The 21,860-nt window shown below is 42.8% G+C and overlaps 1 protein-coding gene across 5 annotated transcripts; it reads left to right on the forward strand.

The window, feature by feature from the left end:
* Positions 1 to 1,300: 1,300 nt before the first annotated feature.
* DSN1 (DSN1 component of MIS12 kinetochore complex) lies at positions 1,301 to 20,679 on the forward strand. 5 transcript variants are annotated; one of them, XM_004272814.4, is made up of 11 exons: positions 1,301 to 1,605; positions 3,172 to 3,214; positions 3,440 to 3,766; positions 6,096 to 6,169; positions 6,817 to 6,889; positions 8,726 to 8,813; positions 12,967 to 13,026; positions 13,427 to 13,501; positions 15,030 to 15,177; positions 16,047 to 16,134; positions 16,716 to 20,679. In XM_004272814.4, the coding sequence occupies exons 2-11, from the start codon at positions 3,187 to 3,189 to the stop codon at positions 16,817 to 16,819; spliced, it is 1,065 nt and encodes a 354-aa protein (XP_004272862.1). In that variant the 5' UTR covers positions 1,301 to 1,605; positions 3,172 to 3,186; the 3' UTR covers positions 16,820 to 20,679. The 5 variants fall into 5 exon arrangements, with proteins under 5 accessions (XP_004272862.1, XP_012389578.1, XP_033289568.1 ...); XM_033433677.2 differs by having other exon boundaries at positions 1,304 to 1,458; XM_012534124.3 differs by lacking the exon at positions 3,440 to 3,766 and having other exon boundaries at positions 1,303 to 1,605.
* The last annotated feature ends 1,181 nt before the right edge of the window (positions 20,680 to 21,860 follow it).

Here is a 21,860-nt window from a genome sequence, read left to right on the forward strand (position 1 = left end):
GGGTGTCCACATCCTGTGGACAGTAGGGAGCCACATAAGAACTGAAAGCAGAGAAGGGACATAGAGGATGTACTGGGTCTGGATTCCATGAAGCAGTAGACCCACTGTGCCCCAGGAGGGCCAGTTCTGGCTGTGTTCTGTTCTTGGGATATTGACAAGCGAGTAGTAATTGAAGGAGCAGGGTGAGCAGAGAAGGAACGGGGCTCTAGAAAGTGATATTCAAGGAATAAAGAGCAAACCTCTGCTTTCAGATGTCTGTTGGTAGCCAACATGCTGGAACCACATGGTGGAAATTTCAGGAAGGCAGATTTCTGCCTACCACCAGAAAACTTTTCCAAGGACCACAGCTGCTATAGAAGGATGATCACAGTCACGTTCCAGCTGTTGCTCACCAACCCTTCTTTCAGTTTCTGTGGACTGCTTGTAATTCAACACTTGGAGGTTTCAGATCCCAAAGGACTGCACCTGCAAGGGGACATTCTGATGGCATCATGCTGGGTGCTGAAGCAGCAGTCTGCTATCTGGGAGCCCCCAAGCCAGCAAGGGATAGTGGACCAGGCACAGGTTGGGCTTCTGGGAGCACAGAAGGGGGATCTGCTTTTCAGCCTGGGGCCTCAGAGAAGGCTCTGAGAGAGATGAATCCTCAGCTGAGGCTTAAAATCGGAGAATTTTGCCAAGAACAAAAGGCTTGAAGGGCTTCCCAGGCAGAGGGAATGGCTTGAGCAAAGGAGTAGAAGCAATGGGGGATGACGAGAGGAGAGGCAAGCAGTTTGGGGAGGGGCTGGCCTGCAGTGAGTTTACAAAGGAGAGATCTTGAACTTTGCCAAGTATAGAAGGGACCACAAAGGGAGAATACGTGCTACAAAAGGACCGGAAAAAGTGTGAGAGTCATGGTCCACATTTTCAGCGTTAAGAAGATAAAAGGAGGGGTGACCACGGCCTAGCGACGGAGCAGGTATCACTGCGCACCCGCTAATGCCCTGTATTCCTTGGGCAAGTACCTCCCTGGACCTCTGTTCCCCCTCTCAGAAAGGCTCTAGGCATACTGGGCGCAAAGGATACGCTGGTGTGATGGGACCCAGTTAGTGACTCCCTGGGCGTGGCGTAGCTGAGGAGGTGTAACATGGCAAAGTCTGGGCTGGAAACAACTTGGACAAAGCGGGCGGGGCAACAAGAGTCTTGAACACCAGTTTGCGCATGCACCTTGAGTGAAGCCGGCGTTCTGCGTGTGCGCTTGCGCGAGCCGTGGAGGCCGCCGCCGGCGCATGCGCCCTCGGCTGGCGGGAGTTTCACCGGAGGCGGGGCTGGCGCGGGCGGCGGATCGCCAAATGGGCCCAGACCCGGAAGGAGCAGACGCTTTGGCGCAGGGCGTGCGGAGGTCTCCGGGGCCGCGGAGAGTGGCCTGCGGCCTTGTTTTTCGGGGACGGAGGCTTAGGGCTGGACGGGCGTCGCTCTGAGGTTAGGAAGTCGCAGACCTCTCCCTGTACGCGGCCCCGCTTACCCGCGCACCATCCTCTTTGGGGCCGGACACCTCGGCCCAGCCCAGACCCAACCCGTCGTCACCCCCGACAGCGGGGACTAGGGGGGCGCTGCAGCCACCTGCGGGTAAGAGGAGACCCGAGGCCGGGCTGCGCCTCTCGGTCGGGGCCTGTTTGCCGAGCCAGCGGTCTAAACTCCAGAACAGTGGTTGAAGGCTGGGGGTGGGTCTCAGGCCGGGGTTGGAATTTCGCCTCTGCTCCAGGCTGGCCGCACAACAAGTTTGGGCCAGGCTTTTGCCCCTCTGAACCTCAGTTCTATCTGCAACGTGGAATTGATGATGGTACTTACAGAGCTGTGGAAAGGATTAAACGGGATAGTGATGCAAGTAAATTGTTTGCATACACACACAGGTCCTGGCATGTAATAAGCGCTTAGCGGGCGACAGTGATTGCTGCTATTATCCAGGCTTTCATCTGAGTGATACAGTCGTTACTGGGGCGATGTAGATCCTCGACCTACCCCTCGTTGTTCTGTTATCTTTGCCATGTTGTCCCGTCGCATATATTCATTTCTCTTTACTAAGCACCCCGCAACTCACCGATTTCTATGGGGGATGGGGGTGGGGGAAGCATAGACGATGTAGAGATGCCTCAGTCATGTCCCTGCCCTTTTCCAATCCGTTAGTTGTCTGTAACAGGCTCTAGAAATACAGTCTGGCCGGGGAGGCAGACATGTAAACGGACTTTACAGCCAGTGCTAGGGAGACCTAGGGGTGGAGCGGAGCAGCCAACTCTGTCAAAGAGAAGTGGTGTGAAAGCTTCACACTTGAGCTCGATTGGGAAGGATGAATAAGCTTTACAGGCAATGTGTGCAAAGAGTCAAAAGTGGTGCATGGAATGGGAGTGGCAGGAGAAAGCAGGAATGGGTACTAGTTAGGACTAGCTTCTGGAAGGTGTTGAGTACACTGGAGGAATCTCTGCTGCTGTCTAAAGAATGGATTGGAGGGAATTCCCCAGCGGTCCGATGGTTAGGACTCCGTGCTGTCACTGTGAGGGCCAGGGTTCAGTCCCTGGCGGGGGAACTAAGATCCCACAAACGGCGCGGCCAAAAGTAAAATAAATAAAATAAATAAGAATGGATTGGAGAGGAGCAATGCTGCATGTAGGAAAAACTAGTGGAGAGACTGTTAGATTCTTGAGGGAGGTGGGGGAGAGTGGTAGAAATTATGAGATCTGAACTAAATCGATAACCGGAAACGGGGAAGAGTTGTAGAGACTGTTGGAAGTAGAATGAACAGGCCTTTGGATCTTAGAATTAATCAAGGATAATGTGATTTTTTCACGTTTTGAAGACCATGTAGATCATAATGCCATCAACTGAATTATGCACTTAGACACTTGTTAAACACAAAATAATTGGGAAATGAGATGGGCTACATGTTAAGGTGAGTATTTCTAGAGATGAATTCTGTAGAAATTGAGAACAGGGGGTGATGAGCTGTGCAGATGTTCTCTGGAGGAGGTGGGTGAGGCGGGGTTGGACTGGGCCTTCTCAGGCAGGTAGAATTTCATGGGGCAAAGAGGGGCAGTTCAAAGAGATTAGGAAGCACAAGGCCGATGCTGGGGTAGTAAATCCCCAGCAAGACTGGGACTGAAACGTGGAGAACAGATCACCTCCTTTTCCTGTTTTCAGGGTTCTCCACCCAGGATGACTTCTAGATCAGAGACTGTAGAAGGTGAGTACTGTAGTGACATTCAGTACCTCTTGGGTTCAGGTTCCTGAGCTTTACCTAAATACTTTCCTGGCTCCTGGTGGACTTGAAAGCACTTACTCACGTATTTGCAAAGATGCTTCCTCAGTGTTTCCATGATATGGGGCATACATTTCCTTTTTCCACTTTTTTGCACAGATACTTAGCTGTGATGGGATTGATTCTGTATTTTGACTTTTTTATAACAAGTGCTAGAAGAGGAACCAGTGGCATCTAAGACTCATGATCATCAATTGGAATCAGATCCCAACCCTGCGGAAGCGTGTGGTAATTCGTCCACCTCCCTGGAGATGACTGAAGGCGTTTCAAAGAAACAGATTCACCTTGGCTCTAGCCCTAAAAAGGGGGAAAGTTGTGATCCCAGCCACCAGGAAGGACTTCAATCCAGGTCCCTTTATTTGTCCCCCAAAGAACAGTGTGCCCGTCATCAAGACAGGAGGCAATCCTGGCGGCGAGCAAGTATGAAAGAAACGAACCGGCGGAAGTCACTGCCTCCCTTTCATCAGGGCATCACAGGTGGGGTGCCATGTACATAAGACAATGGAGTTCCAGCTCAGATAAGAGGCAGTGAGGTATGGGAGACAGATAGACTTGACTTTGCTGCTTACTAGCTATGTGACTGAGCAAATCTCTCTGAGCTTCAGTTTCCTCATCTGTAGGAGTATCCTAAGATTATAAGTACTGATGTCAAACACCTAGTAAGTATTCAGTATCATTGCTATTTATATCATGTTATTAGCTACCCACCGTAATCTATACCATGAACAGAAAATCTGATTTATGGTTGTTCAACACTCACCTCTGCTAAGTGAATGTTCAACATTCGCCTTTGCTAGAAGTAAAGATTTCTTCCTGTGGCTTTCGGCCTCATATCCTTAAGCAGAACAGAAGGTGGATGGGTCGCTACCTGATTTTAGGCTTTATAACTGAAAATATCTCAGTTATATTTTCACATAAAAGGACACATAAAAATATCTAGGGTAAAAACATAGTTTTTTAGACATGCTGTATTTGAATGTGATTTTGTATGAATTTATAATAATAGCATCTCAGTAAGCATTGAAGTACAAGATTTAATATGGAAAGTAACACATTTCAGGAAGACCTTACTAGCTGTGTGACCTTGAGCAGGTCCCTTAACCTCCTTTGCCTTACGGTCCTCATCAGTAAACAGGATGAAATAATACCTATTTTACGGGGTTGTGTGAGAATTAAATGAGTTGATATATAGCACAGTACTTGGCACATGGTAAAGAAATAGTTCAGGTGTTAAGCTGTGGTGATTATTTTAAAGACATCACCTCACTTCCAGATGGGCTCATGTTTAGAAGGAATTCTGGGTAAAAACAGCCATGTAGCATATCAGAAAATTGCCACCACAATTAGGCTCATGCACTTTACTCCATGGACGTGCCAAGAAGCTTCAGTTTCCTAAGATTGCCCTAACCTGCATCTCTGTTCCAGAGCATGTGGGCCTAAAGTTCTGTGTAATAGAAAATTACTGATGCATAATAAGATTTGTTATCTCCTGGTCACTACCAGCCACTTGCCAAGTTTCTTTGGTTATAGGCAGAAGGTATCCAGTTTTTCATGACTAAAAGCAAGGAGAAGTAATCTAGAGAGGGCACAAAAGAACTTTAAAAACACAGCCAGCTGAAGCTGGAGGGCAAAAAGACATGTATCTCTCCCAATTCTCAAAGCAAATTTCCTTTGCTGTATAATAGTTGATGTTTTTAAATGAACATAATCGAAAAAACAGTATCTATGTCTTCTAGTTGTTTGAGGATTCAGTGGCATAATTATGTAAAATGCCCGTTCAGTTCTGGCTGACTCACTGTGTGACCTTGGGCAAGTTACCTATTACCTAACCTTTGTCAAATGGAGTTGATAAGATACTTGGGACTTCCCTGGCGGTCCAGTGGTTAAGACTCCGTGCTTCCACTGCAGGGGGCAGTGGTTTGATCCCTGGTCTTGGAAGATCCCACATGCCGGGCAGTGTGGGGAAAAAAATAAAAAAAGATTCACCCAGATAAGATACTTGCCTCAAGTTTTAATGAGGTGTGTATAGCATTTAATAAAATGCCTTTTAGATAGCAGGTGTTCAACAAATTACTATTAATGTATCATTAGGTCATTAAGGAGAGGCAGCATGGTATTAGTGGGAAAACAGGTTTTGGTGATGGACTTGGGGTTGAATTCTGGCTCCACCAGTCTCTGGCTTCAAACAAGTTATATCCCCTCTGAGCTTCAATTTCCCCATCCGTAAAATGGAGCTCATAGTTGATAAGAAGATTCTTAAGACAGTGTATGTATGTATGTATGTATGTATTCATTCATTCATTCATTCATGGCTGCTCCACACAGCACGTGGGATCTTACTTCTCCGACCAGGGATCAAACCCGCGCCCCCTTCACTGGGAGCACGGAGTCTTTAGCCACTGGACTGCCAGGGAAGTCCCAAGACAGTATTTAAAGCACACTGCAGTGCCTGTCATAGAAATACTGAAATAATCCCACCTCCTTTCTTCAAATGGTGAATATAAAACATAAAAGGAGTTAAATTTTTTTTTAATCTACGTTGTTTATCAAGACAAGATTTTAATATAGTACATAAAAGGTTCTTATAACTTTTCAAAGTTAGGATGCACAGATGGGTAAATGTCATTCTTTGGTGATCTTGAACAAATTAGATGTGACTATATATGAATTCTCCCTTTAATTAGAGAAGGCTGCTTGGGTTTTCTTAAGTTGGACTGCATCAAGGGGGAGGGAATTTTTCAGTTTTTTTTACTTTGCTAACTGTCTAAGTATCCATCTCCTTCAATGCGGTGATATTTTATGTTAGAGCTCTGCAGATCCATCAGTGTCAACATAGCAGAAAGCAAACGGCTGGGCTGTCTCCTGCTTTCCAGTTTCCAGGTGAGAGTCTCACGATTGGGAAATGCTTTCTTTTTCTTTTCTTTTCTTTTTTTTTTTTTAAACTGTTAACTGTGACATCCCCAAAGGGAGATCAAATACTGTGTGATTTATCGGTAAAGGGTAAAAGATATTTCTCTCTAGTGGGATTAATTTAAAAGCCAGCTTTAATCCCAGGAGCTGATCTGTCTCTGGACTAGGCTCTACCAGTCCCATCGGTGCTGCTGTCGCTGAGCACTTAACAGTCAGATTTCCCTGATCTAGTATATTTTGCTCACTGGCAGCAAATGATGGGAATTTACAGTGAGTGGAGGTCAAATCTAAGTTTAAGCAGTCATTTGAGGTCTGACTGCATTCTAAGTTGGTGTTATATGGCTGACTGGTGATCACATCAGTTTAGATAAGCAAGTCATTTGTGTGAATTAAATGACCATTGTTTTTCCTGAATCAAAAATCAAATCATATAGTCTAGGCAACAAAGAGTTTTTCCCTTACCTTTTGATTTTCTCATTTTGTTTTGTTTATATGAAAAATCTTAGGTGTAGAATTAAATCATGTTTACTCACATTTATTAAACATCATAAAATTACATGAACTCGGGACTGGCCTGGGAAATCTTGGTTGTACTGAAAATGCTTTTCTTTATTTAGTTCTCTGTTCAGAAACTTGAACCTTTCCTAAGGGGCACTGAGGGCTTCAGTCTTGAAAATTTTAGAGCCAAAGGTAAGTTACTAAGACTAGACAAGTGAGCTTTGACCTTGGTCTGTACCTTCTATGAAGGTCAATTGAAGCCCCATTCTCAGGATCCCCATTTACAGGAACTGCTGCCTCACAAAACCAGCTCCCCTCCTTTTTTGGGGAGTTGCATTAAAAAAATAAGAGTATATGTTTATGAAGTTCAGAAGGTCCAAAAGTGAAGAAAGTGAGCCTCTCTTCCACCGTGACCCCAGTCACAGTTCTTTCCTCCCAGAGGCAACCGCAGTCACCAGCTTCTTGTGTATCCTTGCAGAAAGATTTATTGCATTTCTAAACATTTATCCATTGAAATCAAATGAGTAAACCACTCTACACTGTTCTTTACCTTGTGTTTTTTTAACTTAATTTATCTTGCAGATAATTCTATATCACACTTATAGAGCCATCTTGACATTTTAGTAGCTCCATGATACTCCATTTTATAAATGTACCATATTTGATTTAACCAGTTTTTTACTGATGGACTTTTAGAGTTGTTTTCAGTCTTCTACTGTTGCAATGAATGGATAATGAATACCTTTTTATACAAGCCTTTTGGCACATATTCAAGTAAAAGTAAGATAAATTTCTAGATTGGAAATTAGCTAGTGTAATTATACTGTAACTAAAAGTTAAGATTTTTTACTATTTAATTGGTGATAAAAGGTATTTTTTTGTACTTTTAATCTGTTTCTTTTTCTTTTGAAGAGGATAATAATTTTTTCATATTTTTAGAGGAGAGCCATTTGTGCTTTATTTTCTGTGTATTGTCTGTCCATATCCTTTGTTCACTTTTAAAAATTGGGATATTGGCTCTTTTATATTGATTTTGTAGGAACTCTTTATATATTAAGGAAATTAGCTGTTTGTGATGTAAGTTACAAATATTCTTTCCCGGAATCAGTTTTCAGCTTTCCAGAAAGTAGCTATTCTCCTTACAGTGTCATTACACAATCATCCAGGTCAGAAATACTCAGTGTTACCCACTTAAAAGACCTAGAAAATACATGAACTCAGACTTACTTGCCAGTTAAAGCTATTTATCTCAGAACTGCACTATCACCATAATTAGAGTAGATATGCCCAGGTTATTTTGATAGCTGTTTTAACATATCTTTTCCCCTCTGCATTCCTCACCTGAATTTAATTGTGAACTATTCCAAATTTAAGCAGAGACCTGTTTTTACCTTATGCCCATAATTCTTTATTTGTCTCCAACATTTCTCATTACACTCTTGCCCATTGCCTGACTTCTGTAATGTTCTTCCACCCAGTGCCAGCAGATCAAATCGCTTGAAAAGAATGAAATGTCCATGCAGATACATCTTTTTTTTTTTTTTTTTTTTTTTTTTGCGGTACACGGGCCTCTCACTGTTGTGGCCTCTCCCGTTGCGGAGCACAGGCTCCGGACGCGCAGGCCCAGCAGCCATGGCTCACGGGCCCAGCCGCTCTGCGGCATGTGGGATCTTCCCAGACTGGGGCACAAACCCGTGTCCCCTGCATCGGCAGGCGGACTCTCAACCACTGCGCCACCAGGGAAGCCCCAGATACATCTTTTTAACTGCTTTTTCACCAGTCAAGTGTAAAAAACACTATTATAAATGTTATAAAGAGGAGTTGTCTTTCATTTTATCTATACCTATCCAAAGAGAAAAGATAAAATCTTCCTGCATATTTATACCACTTTTTTAAATGGGTGAGAATGTAACAGGGGACCGTAGAGCTGGGACCACATTAAGTACGTTATATCTTTGTCAGCAGCTCACTGTGAAAATTTGTATTCTCTTTATTTTATAACATAAAATTTTATTCTATTCTCTCTAGCATCTTCTCTTTCTGAAGAATTGAAACATTTTGCAGACAGACTGGAAAGTGATGGAACTCTACAAAAATGTTTTGAAGATTCAGAAGGGTAAGAGCAATTCCTCTTCTGTCCAAAATTATAATTGAATTAGGACTTTCTATTTATTTATTTAAAAAATTTTTTAAAAAATATTTATTTATTTGGCCACACTGGGTCTCAGTTGCGGCACGCGGGATCTTTGTTGCCGTGTGTGGATCTTCGTTGCGGCATGCGGGATCTAGTTCCCTGACCAGGGATCGAACCCGGGCCCCCTTCATTGGGGTTGCAGAGTCTTAGCCACTGGACCACCAGGGAAGTCCCTAAAAAATTTTTAATTAAAGGATAGTTGATTTACAATGTTGTATTAGTTTCTGGTGTACAGCAAAGTGATTCAGTTACATATACATATATTCTTTTCCATTATGGTTTATTACAGGATATTGAATGTAGTTCCCTGTGCTATACAGTAGGACCTTGTTGTTTATCTATTTTATATACACTAGTTTGTATCTGCTAATCCCAAACTCCTAATTTATCTCTCCCCACCCCCTTTCCCCTTTGGTAACCATAAGTTTTTTTTATTTTTTCTTTTTTAAAGATTTTTACCTTTATTATTTATTTATTTTTATTTATTTTTGGCTGCGTTGGGTCTTAGTTGCAGCACGCAGGATCTTCGTTGAGGCATGCAGGATCTTTCATTGCAGCGTGTTGGTTTCTCTCTAATTGTGCAGGTTTTCTCTTCTCTAGTTGTGGTGCACAGGCTCCGGGGCGTGCAGGCTCAGTAGTTGTGGTGCGTGGGCTTAGTTGCCCTCCGGCATGTGGAATCTTAGTTCCCTGACAGGGATCAAACCCGCGTCCCCTGCATTGTAAGGCGGATTCTTTACCAATGGACCACCAGGGGAGTCCCCCATAAGTTTGTTTTCTATGTCTGTGAGTCTGTTTCTGTTCTGTAAATAAGTCATTTGTGTTGTATTTTAGTTTCCATGTATAAGTGATATCATATGGAATTTGTCTTTCTTTGTCTGACTTACTTAGTATAATAATCTCTGGGTCCATCCATGTTGCTGCAAATAGCATTATTTCATTATTTTTTATGGCTGAGTAATACTCCAGTGTGTGTGTGTGTGTGTGTGTGTGTGTGTGTGTGTGTGTATACACATATGCCACATCTTTATTCACCTGTTGATGGACACTTAGGTTGGTTCCATGTCTTGGCTATTGTATAATGCTGCTATGAACATTGGGATGCATGTATCTATTTGAATTAGAGTTTTCATCTTTTCTGGACATATGCCCAGGAGTGGGGTTGCTGGATCATATGGTAATTCTATTTTTAGTTTTCTAAGGAACTTCCATACTGTTCTGCATAGTAGCTGTACCAACTTACATTCCCACCAACAGTGTTAGGAGGGTTCCCCTTTTTCCACAGCATTTATTATTTGTAGACTTTTTTTTCTCACCACGCGGCTTGTGAGATCTCAGTTCCCCAACCAGGGATTGAACCCAGGCCACGGCAGTGAAAATCTGGAATCCTAACCACTAGGAGACCAGGGAACTCCCTGTAGACTTTTTAATGATGGCCATTCTGATGGGTATGAGGTGATACTTCATTGTAGTTTTGATTTGCATTTCTCTAATAATTAGCGATGTTGAGCATCTTTTCATGTGCCTGTTGGCCATCTGTATGTATGTCTTCCTTGGAGAAATAAAACTTTTTATTTTAATTAGACAGTTGTTCATGCACTCAACAAACATTCATCTAGCATCTCCTATGTACCAGGCTCTTCTAGAAGCTGGAGATAAATAGTGGTAAATAATCAAACAAGATCTCTCTTCATATACATTGTAATAGGAGAGACAGTCAAACAAATACATAGAAAATAATGATTTCAGATAGTGATAATCTAAGAAGTCAGTAAATATGAGAGTGACTTGAGGGGTGGGCACCTTTAGCTAGAGTGTTCAGAGAAGTCCTCTAGTGATTTGACCTTTGCACTGAGACCTATAAGACCTGGATGGTGAGAAGGAACCAGCCATGGAAAGCTGAGAGGAAAAGTGCTCTTCAGATCTTCACTAGCCATGCAAGTTGGAGATAAATTTATGTTCTTTAGCTGTTGGCAAGCAAGAATATTAGGAGAAATTTTGCAGTCGCACCCCCAAACTGGTCGTTCCTCTTCAGGGGCAGCACCCACCCCTCTACCCACAGCCTGTAACACATCATGTAACTTGGGCTTACACTTTTGACTTCACAAAGGTCTACCTTTCTGTGGATCCTTAGAATTAACATTACTACTCAGGAAATGAAAAATACTTTAGTTCAACATAGCTTCTCTTTTAATACAGTATATATATATTTTTTTTCCATCAGCACTCCTTTATTGTTTTTCACTGTGCGTATCTTACCATGAGAGAATTACATTTGTCAGGCAGCACTGAAGCTATTTATTCCCTTCTTATTCCATTAATTAAACTATAATACAATCGCTTGGGTTGCCCATAACCAGTCGTTGGAAGATTAACATAGGATGCTATTCTTTTTTTTTTTTTTTTTTACTGTACGCGGACCTCTCACTGTTGTGGCCCCTCCCCCTGCGGAGCACAGGCTCCGGACACGCAGGCTCAGCGGCCATGGCTCACGGGACCAGCCGCTCCGCGGCATGTGGGATCTTCCCGGACCGGGGCATGAACCCGTGTCTCATGCATCGGCAGGCGGACTCTCAACCACTGCGCCACCAGGGAAGCCCTAGGATGCTATTCTTTAGCTCATATTTGACCTCTGCGTGGTAATGAAACAGCAGTAAGGTTTATATCCCCATAACTTAATGCAGTATATTTAAGCCACAGGCTGCTGCATGTCAGCCAGAGGTGATAGAGGCTGTTTCTCACAGGCCTTGGTAGGAAAACACGAATGGTGACACAACTGATTTGCTTTTGCCAGGTAGAGTACCAAGTACATCTGCAAAATTTTGGCATTTTCAATGCCTCCTGCTTTTCCTTTAGGATTGATGGCCCTACAGAGCCGAGGCATTGGTTTAAGTAAAACATATCCAACCAGTAGCTTCAGTTTAAGTGGGAAGACAAGATGGTTATATGGAAAAGTATTGTTGGTTCTTAAAAGATACTAAGGTTTTGATTAGTGGGAAGGGAAGAGGCTAAAAAACGGCGTGAACAGAACTTTGGAGATTGAAACCCTCAGATGTTTGATGCTGAATGGCATTATATGAGACCAAATAGATAAAGGGTAATAGGAATCAAAGTTAATGAGCTGGACAGAACCAGAACCTTAAGTGAACCTTAAGTGCCAGGTTAAGGAGTTTTGGGTTTTCTTCTGAATGCAGTGGAGGGTCACAGAATTTTTAAGCAAGGAAAAAAATTAAAGGAATATTTTAAGAAAGGTTAATCTGGCTGTGTGCGAATTAGAATTGGTGAGAGAAATAGATGATAAAGAGACCCACTGAGAAAGCTGTTACCTGGTGCAAAAGTGAAATAGAGCCCAAGAATAAATATTTGCTGAAAGATAAATTCTGGGACTTCCCTAGTGGCACAGTGATTAAGAATCCGCCTGCTGGGCTTCCCTGGTGGCGCAGTGGTTGAGAGTTCGCCTGCCGATGCAGGGGACACGGGTTCGTGCCCCGGTCCAGGAAGATCCCACATGCCGCAGAGCGGCTGGGCCTGTGAGCCATGGCCGCTGAGCCTGCGCATCCGGAGCCTGTGCTCTGCAACGGGAGAGGCCACAACAGTGAGAGGCCCGCGTACCGAAAAAAAAAAAAAAAAAAGAATCCACCTGCCAATGCAGGGGACACGGGTTCTAGCCCTGGTCCAGGAAGATCCCACACGCCGCGGAGCAACTAAGCTCGTGCACCACAACTACTGAGCCTGTGCTCTAGAGCCCGTGTGCCACAACTACTGAGCCCATGCGCCTAGAGCCCGTGCTGTGCAGCAAGAGAAGCCACCGCAATGAGAAGCCCACACACCACAACAAAGCCCTTGCTCAGCGCTACTAGAGAAAGCCTGCATGCAGTAAGGAGGACCCAATGCAGCCAAAAAAAATAAAGAAAACTTTTTAAATAAATAAATAAATTTAAATCTTCAGAAAAGTTTTTTTTTTTTAAAGAAGGATAAATTCTGAACATGTTTTATTGCCATTAAAATTATGTAAGGTGTCCATAGCAAGTGCTCTTGGAAGGTTTGTGTTAATCTCATCATACTGTCTGTATTCTAGAAGAGCACCAGATTTGTCTCTGGAAACATCAGTGGCTGAGATGAAGGAATATATAACAAAGTAAGTGAAAATGAGTGAACCTTTGTTGAAAAATCTAAATCCATCTGGGGAAAATAACTAAACCTGGGAAAAAGGAATAGTAAACATCCTGTTCAGTGTGTCAATACTAGTGTATCCCCACTGGAAGTTAGACAGCTGCACACTGGGATTTTATGGGCTGTACTGATGGCCAGTTTCATAGAATGGAGTCTAGAGACTAAAGATGTGGATTTGCTATTAAGAACTCATGTTTGATTTGATTAAATTAATAGCCTCTGAATTGGTCATGCTTTCTCATCCTTTTATGACCTTTTTATTCATATCTTAGGACCAGAGTAGACACCTAATACACTTATTGTTGCCCTGAGTGATTCAGAGTGAGATGATCAAAAATTAACTGAATTTTTTTCTGTTCCTATAGGTTTTCTTTAGAACGTCAGAGTTGGGATCAGCTCTTGCTGCGCTACCAGGAGGAGGCTGAAGAGATCATATCCAGGTTAGATCTGTGACAGGAAATAGGAAGCTTTAACCTTGTGGAATTTGATTTGAATTGATTTCAGTTCTCTTAGCACAAATTGAACGATGAACCCATTCTTAGAGGCCAATCAACTCATCAGATCTCTGTAATGTGTACATTAGCACTTTGTAAATGGAGAGTGAGGGGGAAGGGAAGGAAGAGTTGTCACTATTTTCAGTCAAAGAACAGAATTGCCTCTGTTCTGTGTCCTTGGCTGCCATTCCACATCCTGGGGGAGACAGGCACATTTCTGGCCTGTACCTGGCAACCTGGGGCTGGGCCAAGAACAGTATCAAGGGACTTCAATGAGCACATGGCCTTTGAGCTGCAGGTATGGGAGAGAACCCTGGCCAGGCCTTCATGGAGATACAGACATGAAATGGGTAATGGAAGATGAGGTGTAGGAGAGAGAGGATCTTTGTCTGGGTCTTGAAGGCATAAGAAAATGGGTAAGTGCTAGATTTTGATTTCATTTTACCATCCAAACCAGTGATTTTAAGCTTTTTTTCCCAAACAGAATCTTAGCTAGAAATGGAACTATAAAACATTAGCCAAAATAGTAATTGCAGAAGCGGCCTCTTAGAGACGTGCTTTGAGGAACACAGTTGGAGAAACGCCCCCAATCTCAGCATTGATGGTTATTAGTTACTTTCTTCACCCTTTAAATGTTCCATTTATGAAGATAGATAATGTATAAGATGGCAGTTTCAGAATAAAAACTTTTGATGGGGCATAGCTTAATAGTCAAGAGGAATGCTTCTGGAAGCAGACTGTCTCTATTCAAATCCTGACTACTCCTTACTTCTGTGACCTTGGGCAATCTGAAGTGCCTCATTTGAAAATGGGGATAATATTAGTTCATACCTCGTTGGGTTATTATGAGGGTTAAACAAGGTTGAATGGAAAGTGCTTAGCTGTGTCTGGCACCCAGTAAGCGCTCAGTACCTTGTAGTCGCTGTTACTAAAGCGTCATCGTCAGTTTTCATGAACTGTCCAGTATATTCAGTTTGTGGTTGGGGTTTTTTGGCCACACACCGTGCAGCTTGCAAGACATTAGTTCCCCAGCCAGGGATCAAACCCACACCCTCGGCCATGAAAGCCCGGAGTCCTAACCACTGGACCTCGAGGGAATTCCCTATATTCAGCTACTTTAGATAATTGAAGTGGGCCGGCATCTCTTTGGTGAAAGATTGTAGACGTTGACTTCAGGATAGCAGGCTTTGGCTTTACCCCAAGTGTAGTCCTTTTTGTAAATGGACCTTACTGTTAGGTGGAGTCAGCTAACCTTCTAGCATTTCCTGGAGTCCAGGGGTATAAGAATATTAATATTGGATAATGATCTCAGAATCTCCTGTTAGTTAGAGAGCCTGTACTTTCAGTACAGGGTGTAAGAATATTGATTGAGGTTAATAAAGCCTTCTAGGAGGTTTTTCCTTAGGTAATCTTTACTGTTTTCCCCAGAAAATGATTGTAAAATTATTTGAAAGCTCTTTTGTTTTGTGTTTAGAGGATCAACTGAAACCAAAAATACTGAAGTGGAAGTGGAACCTACAGCATATCTTGGGTCTTCCCAGAGTGAAGTCCTTAATACAAAGCCTGACTACCAGAAAATATTACAGAACCAGAATAAAGTCTTTGATTGTATGGAGTTGGTGGTAAGTTGGGTCATGTTTCTTTTGTTGAGTTATCCAGCTTTGCTACCTTGTCATCCTTGGAAATTAGAAGACGTGGAGAATATGCGTAATTAGATGAGATAAGAGTATATTCAGCTCTACCTTGGGGAAACATGGAGAGACAATGGAAGAAAAGAAACGAATAAATGGTGATAATTGTTAATAAATCAGGTGGAAGGAGGGCTGTAGGTTGCTGTATAGAGGGGTTGAAGGTCCTGCTAAGGTTCTACTTTAATAAGACTTGAAAGAAATGAGGAATGATCCATGAGGACATTTTGGAGAATAGTAGTGTATCAACCCAAGTATTAACAGGAGGCACATGGCATTTGATATAGGATAATTCAAGGAGAGTCTGTTTACAGAGGGGCTAAGTACAAAAGTGTGGGTTTCAGGAAACCAAAAGTAATCTGGGGCTTAGAGGTAGCTGAGCTGTTACCTGTCGGCCGGAGGGAGGAACAGTTACTGTGGCACCTGGCAGGGAGTCATATAGTGAGTGGGATGCTTTGAGAGAGCCATGACGTTCAGTTGAGAGACACAGCTAACTCGAGATGACCCTTCTGGAAGCAGGCCTGGGTAAAATACCCTGACCTCATTCAGCTCCCTCGCACTTGGCTCCCTCTTGGCCAAGCCCACCCAGAAACCAGAGGACATGGGATCTTGTTGGAGGTTGTGCAGGTCAGCCTGCTGGGGCATGGAGCGGTGTGGAGAAGAGTGGAGTGGGGAAGTCTGGCATAAGCATTCCAGGTTGAAAGAACAGCAGAAGCAAAGCTGAGCAGGAGCTCGCCTGACATGTTTGAGGAGCCTCAGAGACGCCTGGACCCTTACAACTGACAGCTGTCTTTTGTCTGCAGATGGACGAACTGCAAGGATCCATGAAGCAGCTGCACGCCTTTATGGAGGAAAGTACCCAGTGCCTCCAGAAGGTGTCAGTACAGCTCGGTAAGCCTGTCTTAAGGGGACCAGAGCTTGTACTGTTTTTTGTCTCATAGCCCTTCGGATACACACCGCCCTTCAAAACGTATGGTCTCAGAGGGTAAGGCCTATATCTGGTGGGGTTTCTTTTCCCCTCACAATAACTATTACGTTGTGGGTACTCAAAGTTGATGGGAAATTTGTAGATGTAGATTCCACAGAAGCACAGGAGACTGAGAATTAAATCTCCACAAACTGTGTTGTTTGGGTAAATCCAAGACTTACGAAATACCCATTCCTTTTTTCCCTTTTCATTCTTCAAGAATCCACTAAGTGACACTGACATTACTTATCCGTCACTTTTCCTGACCACCTCCAGCCCTAAATTATGTGCTACACATACCTTCATTTCATTATTCATTGGATGGTATTGTGGTTGTAGTTGCAGCTGGCTTTCCTACCAGACTGCCGTCTCGTAGAGGGCACATGCTCTCATTTGTTGTTGGAATGCCCTTCTGTGTGTCTGGCACAGTGTCCACACAGTAAGTTTTCAATAAATGGTATTTGAATTCAATTGAAGTTTATTTTGTGGCTCCTTTTCTCTGCAGGGAAGAGAAGCACGCAACAATTAGATCCTTCACCAGCTCGAAAACTGCTCAAGCTTCAGCTGCGGAAGCAACCTAGCACACGTTGCTCTAAATCTTGTCAGTGACCTTATGCAGCTTTTCTGCCACAGGATGCTCCAGAGGAGAGAAACAGGAAGAGTGCCCCAGTGCACGGCAGCTGCACAACGGGCTAAGCTGTGACATCTGTCCTGTTGCCTTTGAAGATAACTGGCTGACTATAAAGCACTTCGATTTTTTTCTTAAAATGATGGAATTTATGCATCTGAAAGAATGTCATATAGAAACTTTTTCCACGAATGTGCAAAATGCTTGAGACTTCTGCTTTGGAATGACCTTCAGAACTAGTGGCCCATTCTTTTAAAGGTCCTTTGTGATCAGAAACCTTCCTCTCGTGAAGATGTTTTTCAGGTTTTGAAACAACGCCAAGTCATTCAGGGCTGAATCCAACAAACATTTTAGGGGTCGTCCTGGTTGTAAAGGGAATGAGACTGATGCCTAGTGTGGCTTCGAAGGTGATTTTAGGTAGAGGAGTTGTGAGCATTGCTAGCATCGTGTGGATACATAAATCACATCACAACATGTCCAGATTGAAGGAGGTTCCACTCATTCTCTGTATCCTGATGTCTGTAGTGTGCTTTAGCTTTTAATATTGAGTCGACATCCTAAATCCTGGATTCATGGCAAGAAGGGGTTAAGTACCTCTTTTCATCGTTCTCCATATTTGTTAATAATCTGCAGTATAAGATGGCGCATACTTAAAAGCTTTCCCTTGTCTCTGTGTATATTTTGAGTGTATAAAAAATGAAAAGGCAGGGAAGGCTCAGCAGAAAATAGGATTCTTTGCCAGGATCTGGAAGTGAACAGTAGTGTGGAGATACGCCTCAGCATTAACTACCAGTAAAACACCAGCTAATTTATTGTTAGTGTCTCGTATTCTCTGATCCTCCTATCAGAACAAAATCCATTTCACTTAAATACCCAGTCATTATCCTAAGTCTTAAGCCTTCGCCTAAGCACCAGTTAGTGAGAGGTGATATCTCCTTGCTTTGACCTACATTCCTTATTCTTTCATAGATTTGCAGAGCCCCTGCTGTATGCCACACACAGTTGCAGGAACTGGGAAGAGAGCAAAGAACAAAAACAGACCTGGGACCTCCTTTCATGATGCTCACAGTCTAGTGGGGACAAGGGAACAAGAAGACACGGAACAAGAAGAGAGCCCTTTTCCACAGAAGTGATGTTTTAGTTAACTTGGGTAGGAGAAAGGAGTTAAATAGGGCAGTTATTTGAGGTAAAAGGAGCAGCATTTACAAAGGTCTGAGGGGAGAGAGAAAAGTGTAAGAGCCATGTGAGACAAAGATAATCGAAAGTCATTGGAAGGTTTTGAGAGAGAGAGAGAAAGGGTCAGAGCTTTATTTTTAAAAGATCAGGGACTTCCCTGGTGGTCCAGTGGTTAAGACTCTGCACTTCCACTGCAGGGGGCGTGGGTTCAGTCCCCGGTCAGGGAATTAAGATTTTGCATGCCACACGGCAGCAGCCAAAAAAAATCACTCCAGTTGCTGTTTGGAGAACACACAGAAGCAAGTATGTGTGGGTGTGAGAGACCAGTTGGGCTATTGTAGTCATCAGGTGGGGAATGACAACCTGTGCTGGGAGTTGGCAATGGATGAATGTGGGGAGTCGTCCACAGTGTCTGGAACATAGCAGGCATGTCACCTACGTGTTACAAACGCCTAACTGCCACGTATTAACTGACCGAGAAAAAGTTATTTAACCTCTTATTTGTAAGATTGGGGGAATGATAGAATCTATATCACAGGGATGCTATAAGGGTTAGATTAAATAATGTAAGTTTAGAACAGTGGTATGAATATGATGGAGGGGGTGGGTAATAGAGCAGATAATGAGATGGGAAAGCTTGCAGTTCAGTTTGGGATGCCAAACATGTCAACTAGAACTGTTGGATATACAGGTGGAAAACTGGGTAGGAAAACCTGGACTAGAAATAAAATTTGGAAGTTACTGATACCCAGTTATTAAAGCCTTAAGAGTAGATAATATTGTCCAGAGTAGAGCAAGAAGGGAAACTGGACAGACCCGAGGAAAGCTTTTAAGAATCAGAGGAGTGGTGTTAATTGCCTACTCTCAGAAGCAGAATAGTATAGTGGAAAGAGTGTAGAATTTGGAGTGAATCTTCATCCTTATCCTCAATTTCCTTTCTGTGAAATGGGGAGAGATCACCTCTCTCCAAAGGTGATTGAACCTCCCCAGTCCCATTTTATCTACTGCATTGTATTACATCTTTTGTTGATAAGAATTTGTTTAAGCCCAAGGATAGGAAGTATGTTTTTGTGTCTTCAACAGCTATGCAAGATAGAGCACAGAAAAAGAATATTTAATAAGCTCTGAGTATTCTATACACATACAGACCCAACTTTATGAGATAACTTCTATTTCTGTCATTATAGATGAGGAACTCAGGCATGGAGGGGCTTAATAATCTAACCAAGAACATATATATAGGAGTGGAGGGTCAACTAGACCCCATGTGGCACTCAGTAAATGTTAACAAATAAACACAAATCATAATAAAAGGCTGTGCTCAGTATTAGTTTTCCCTCTCCCCAAATTTGGTTCAGGAATTGCACTTGATGAATACTATAGACAGTTGCAGCCCTTTAGATGTTTGGTAATATTCTTCCGTTTGCCCTACTTTAGTTACTAAAGAGAATATCTTGCTTTTAGTCAGTGATACTTAACACTGAAGAAATAATAGATCACATTATAAGCTCTTTCAAGGAAGGGAGTATGTCCTGTACATTTTGGTGTTTTTTAAATTTGGGTGTAATTAAGCTTAATGTAATCATTCTGGGGGAAAAAAATTCCATTTCTCATGTTGCACTCTAAAAAGGAGATGGTGTGGCTGGTGGCTGTAGTAGAGGTGATACAGTGGAGGACTAGGAATTAGGAGCCCTGTCTTGGATTCTAGGGTTTTTTTTTAACTTGTATTGGAGTAGAGTTGATTTACAATGTTGTGTTAGTTTCTGCTGTACAGCACAGTGAATCAGTTATACATATACATATATACACTTCTTTAGATTATTTTCCTATATAGGTCATTACAGAGTATTGCGTAGAGTTCCCCGTCCTATATCTAGTTCTTAAGTTACTGGTTCATTCACCAAAAACTTACTAAGCCCTTTCCTCATGCCAAACCCTGTGCTAGGTGCCATGTGACCTTGGGTACATCTCAGGGCCCACATCAAAGGAGGATGCTGTGCCTTGTAAAGCAGGGGTCCCTAACCCACAGGCTGTGGACCAGTACCGCCTGAACCATCCTCACCCCCCAGCCCCCCACTGTCCATGGAAAAAATTGTCTTCAATGAAACCAGTCCCTGGTACCTAAAAGGTTGGGGCCTGCTGCTGTAAAGAGCTCTTAGGGGCTTCCTAAGGATGCAACTCGGCAGAACGGGAGAAGCCAGCCAGACACAGCACTCAACTCCCCTCCCTCTGAGCAGTTCTAGTTTAAGGTTCTCCAGGGAGACTCCACAGCAAGAAAACTACAGTACTCCCCCCCTTAACCAAGGGGGATACGTTCCAGGACCCCAGTGGATGCCTGAAACTGCAGATAGTACCAAACCCGATACGTGCTAAGTTTTTTCCTATATATACACACCTACAATAAAGTTAATTTATAAATTAGGCATATTAAGAGATTAACGGCAACAATAACAAAACAGAACAATCATAACAATATACTGCAATAAAAATTTTTTTTTTAATTCAAAAAAATTTTTGACTGCACCATGCGGCATGTGGGATCCTAGTTCCCCAACCAGGGATCGAACCTGTACCCCCTGCATTGAAAGTGTGGATTCTTAACCACTGGACTGCCAGGGAAGTCCCCTGTAATAAAATTTAAGTGAATGTGGTCTCACTCTCAAAATGTTGTATTGTCTTGTACTCACCCTTCTCACAGATGATATGAGATGATACAATCCCTATGTGATGAAGTGACATAGCATTAGGCTACTATTGACCTGACCATACATCAGAAGGAGGATCATCAAGCCATGATGATGTCAATGGTTGGTCGTCAGGAGCAGATGACGTTGATGGTTGGGGATTCACGATAGATAGTTGAAGGGTTCTTTGCTGAAAGCTTTTGGAAGAACATTGTAATTGGAGTTGCTGTCTCTTTAACTCATCACAGTGTTGCTGCAGAGTTTGTAACCCTTTGGTGATCATGAATGGCTACAGTGCTTCTTTTCATCTGAGGATCATATTCCATAATTTTGAAATTGATTGTGAAATTCGAAACACTTTGGCAAGTTTCAGTAATGTCCACATTGCTGATTCTGCTTCAGGTTCTTCACCTTCCTCTTCCTCTGTAGATGACTCCACAAGTTCTTCCAATAACTCGCTTGTTAACACTTCTCGGTGGCCTTCAGTATGTTCTTCCACTTCTTCATCAAGCATGTCGGCAAATTCTTCTCCACCAACTTGTCTTGCTACGTGAATGAGTTTCCTAACTTCTCCATCGAGCCTCAGTAAACTTTAAAATCATTCACGACTTCATAAGTTCTACCAGCAGGCATTTACAGTTTCTGGTTTTAATTCCTTCACAGCAGCTTTGATGAATGTATTGCGTTGGCAATAGCGAATGATTTCCAGCACTGCTTTATGTCCAGATGAAAGTCTGCGTTCATTGCTGACTAAACGTGATCAAATATCAGGCAGGTGTACGTGGCCTTGACAAACCAAGTGACGCCTTGTCAAGTGGCTCAAGCAATGAGGTTGTATTTGAGGTAAAAATACAACTTTGACATTTTCATTTTCATAGCAGATTCAGGATGGCCAGGTGCATTGTCTATTAGTAATAGGATTTTAAATTCCAACCCTTCCTTTTCCAAATGTTTTTCACTTCTGGAAAGAAGCATTGGTGGAACCAGTTCATAAACAAGATAACTTTCACCTGATTATGTTGTCAGAATATGGGCAGATAATTCCTGGTTTTGTTTCTGAGAGATTGTGGATGCTTCATTCTGTACACAACTCCTCCCTTTAACATATGCCCTGCAACGTTGCCAATAGTAACAGAGTTAATCTGTTCTTCCATGTTTTATT

Source organism: Orcinus orca, chromosome 16 (assembly GCF_937001465.1).
Source record: "Orcinus orca chromosome 16, mOrcOrc1.1, whole genome shotgun sequence".
NCBI classification, from domain to species: Eukaryota; Metazoa; Chordata; class Mammalia; order Artiodactyla; family Delphinidae; genus Orcinus; species Orcinus orca.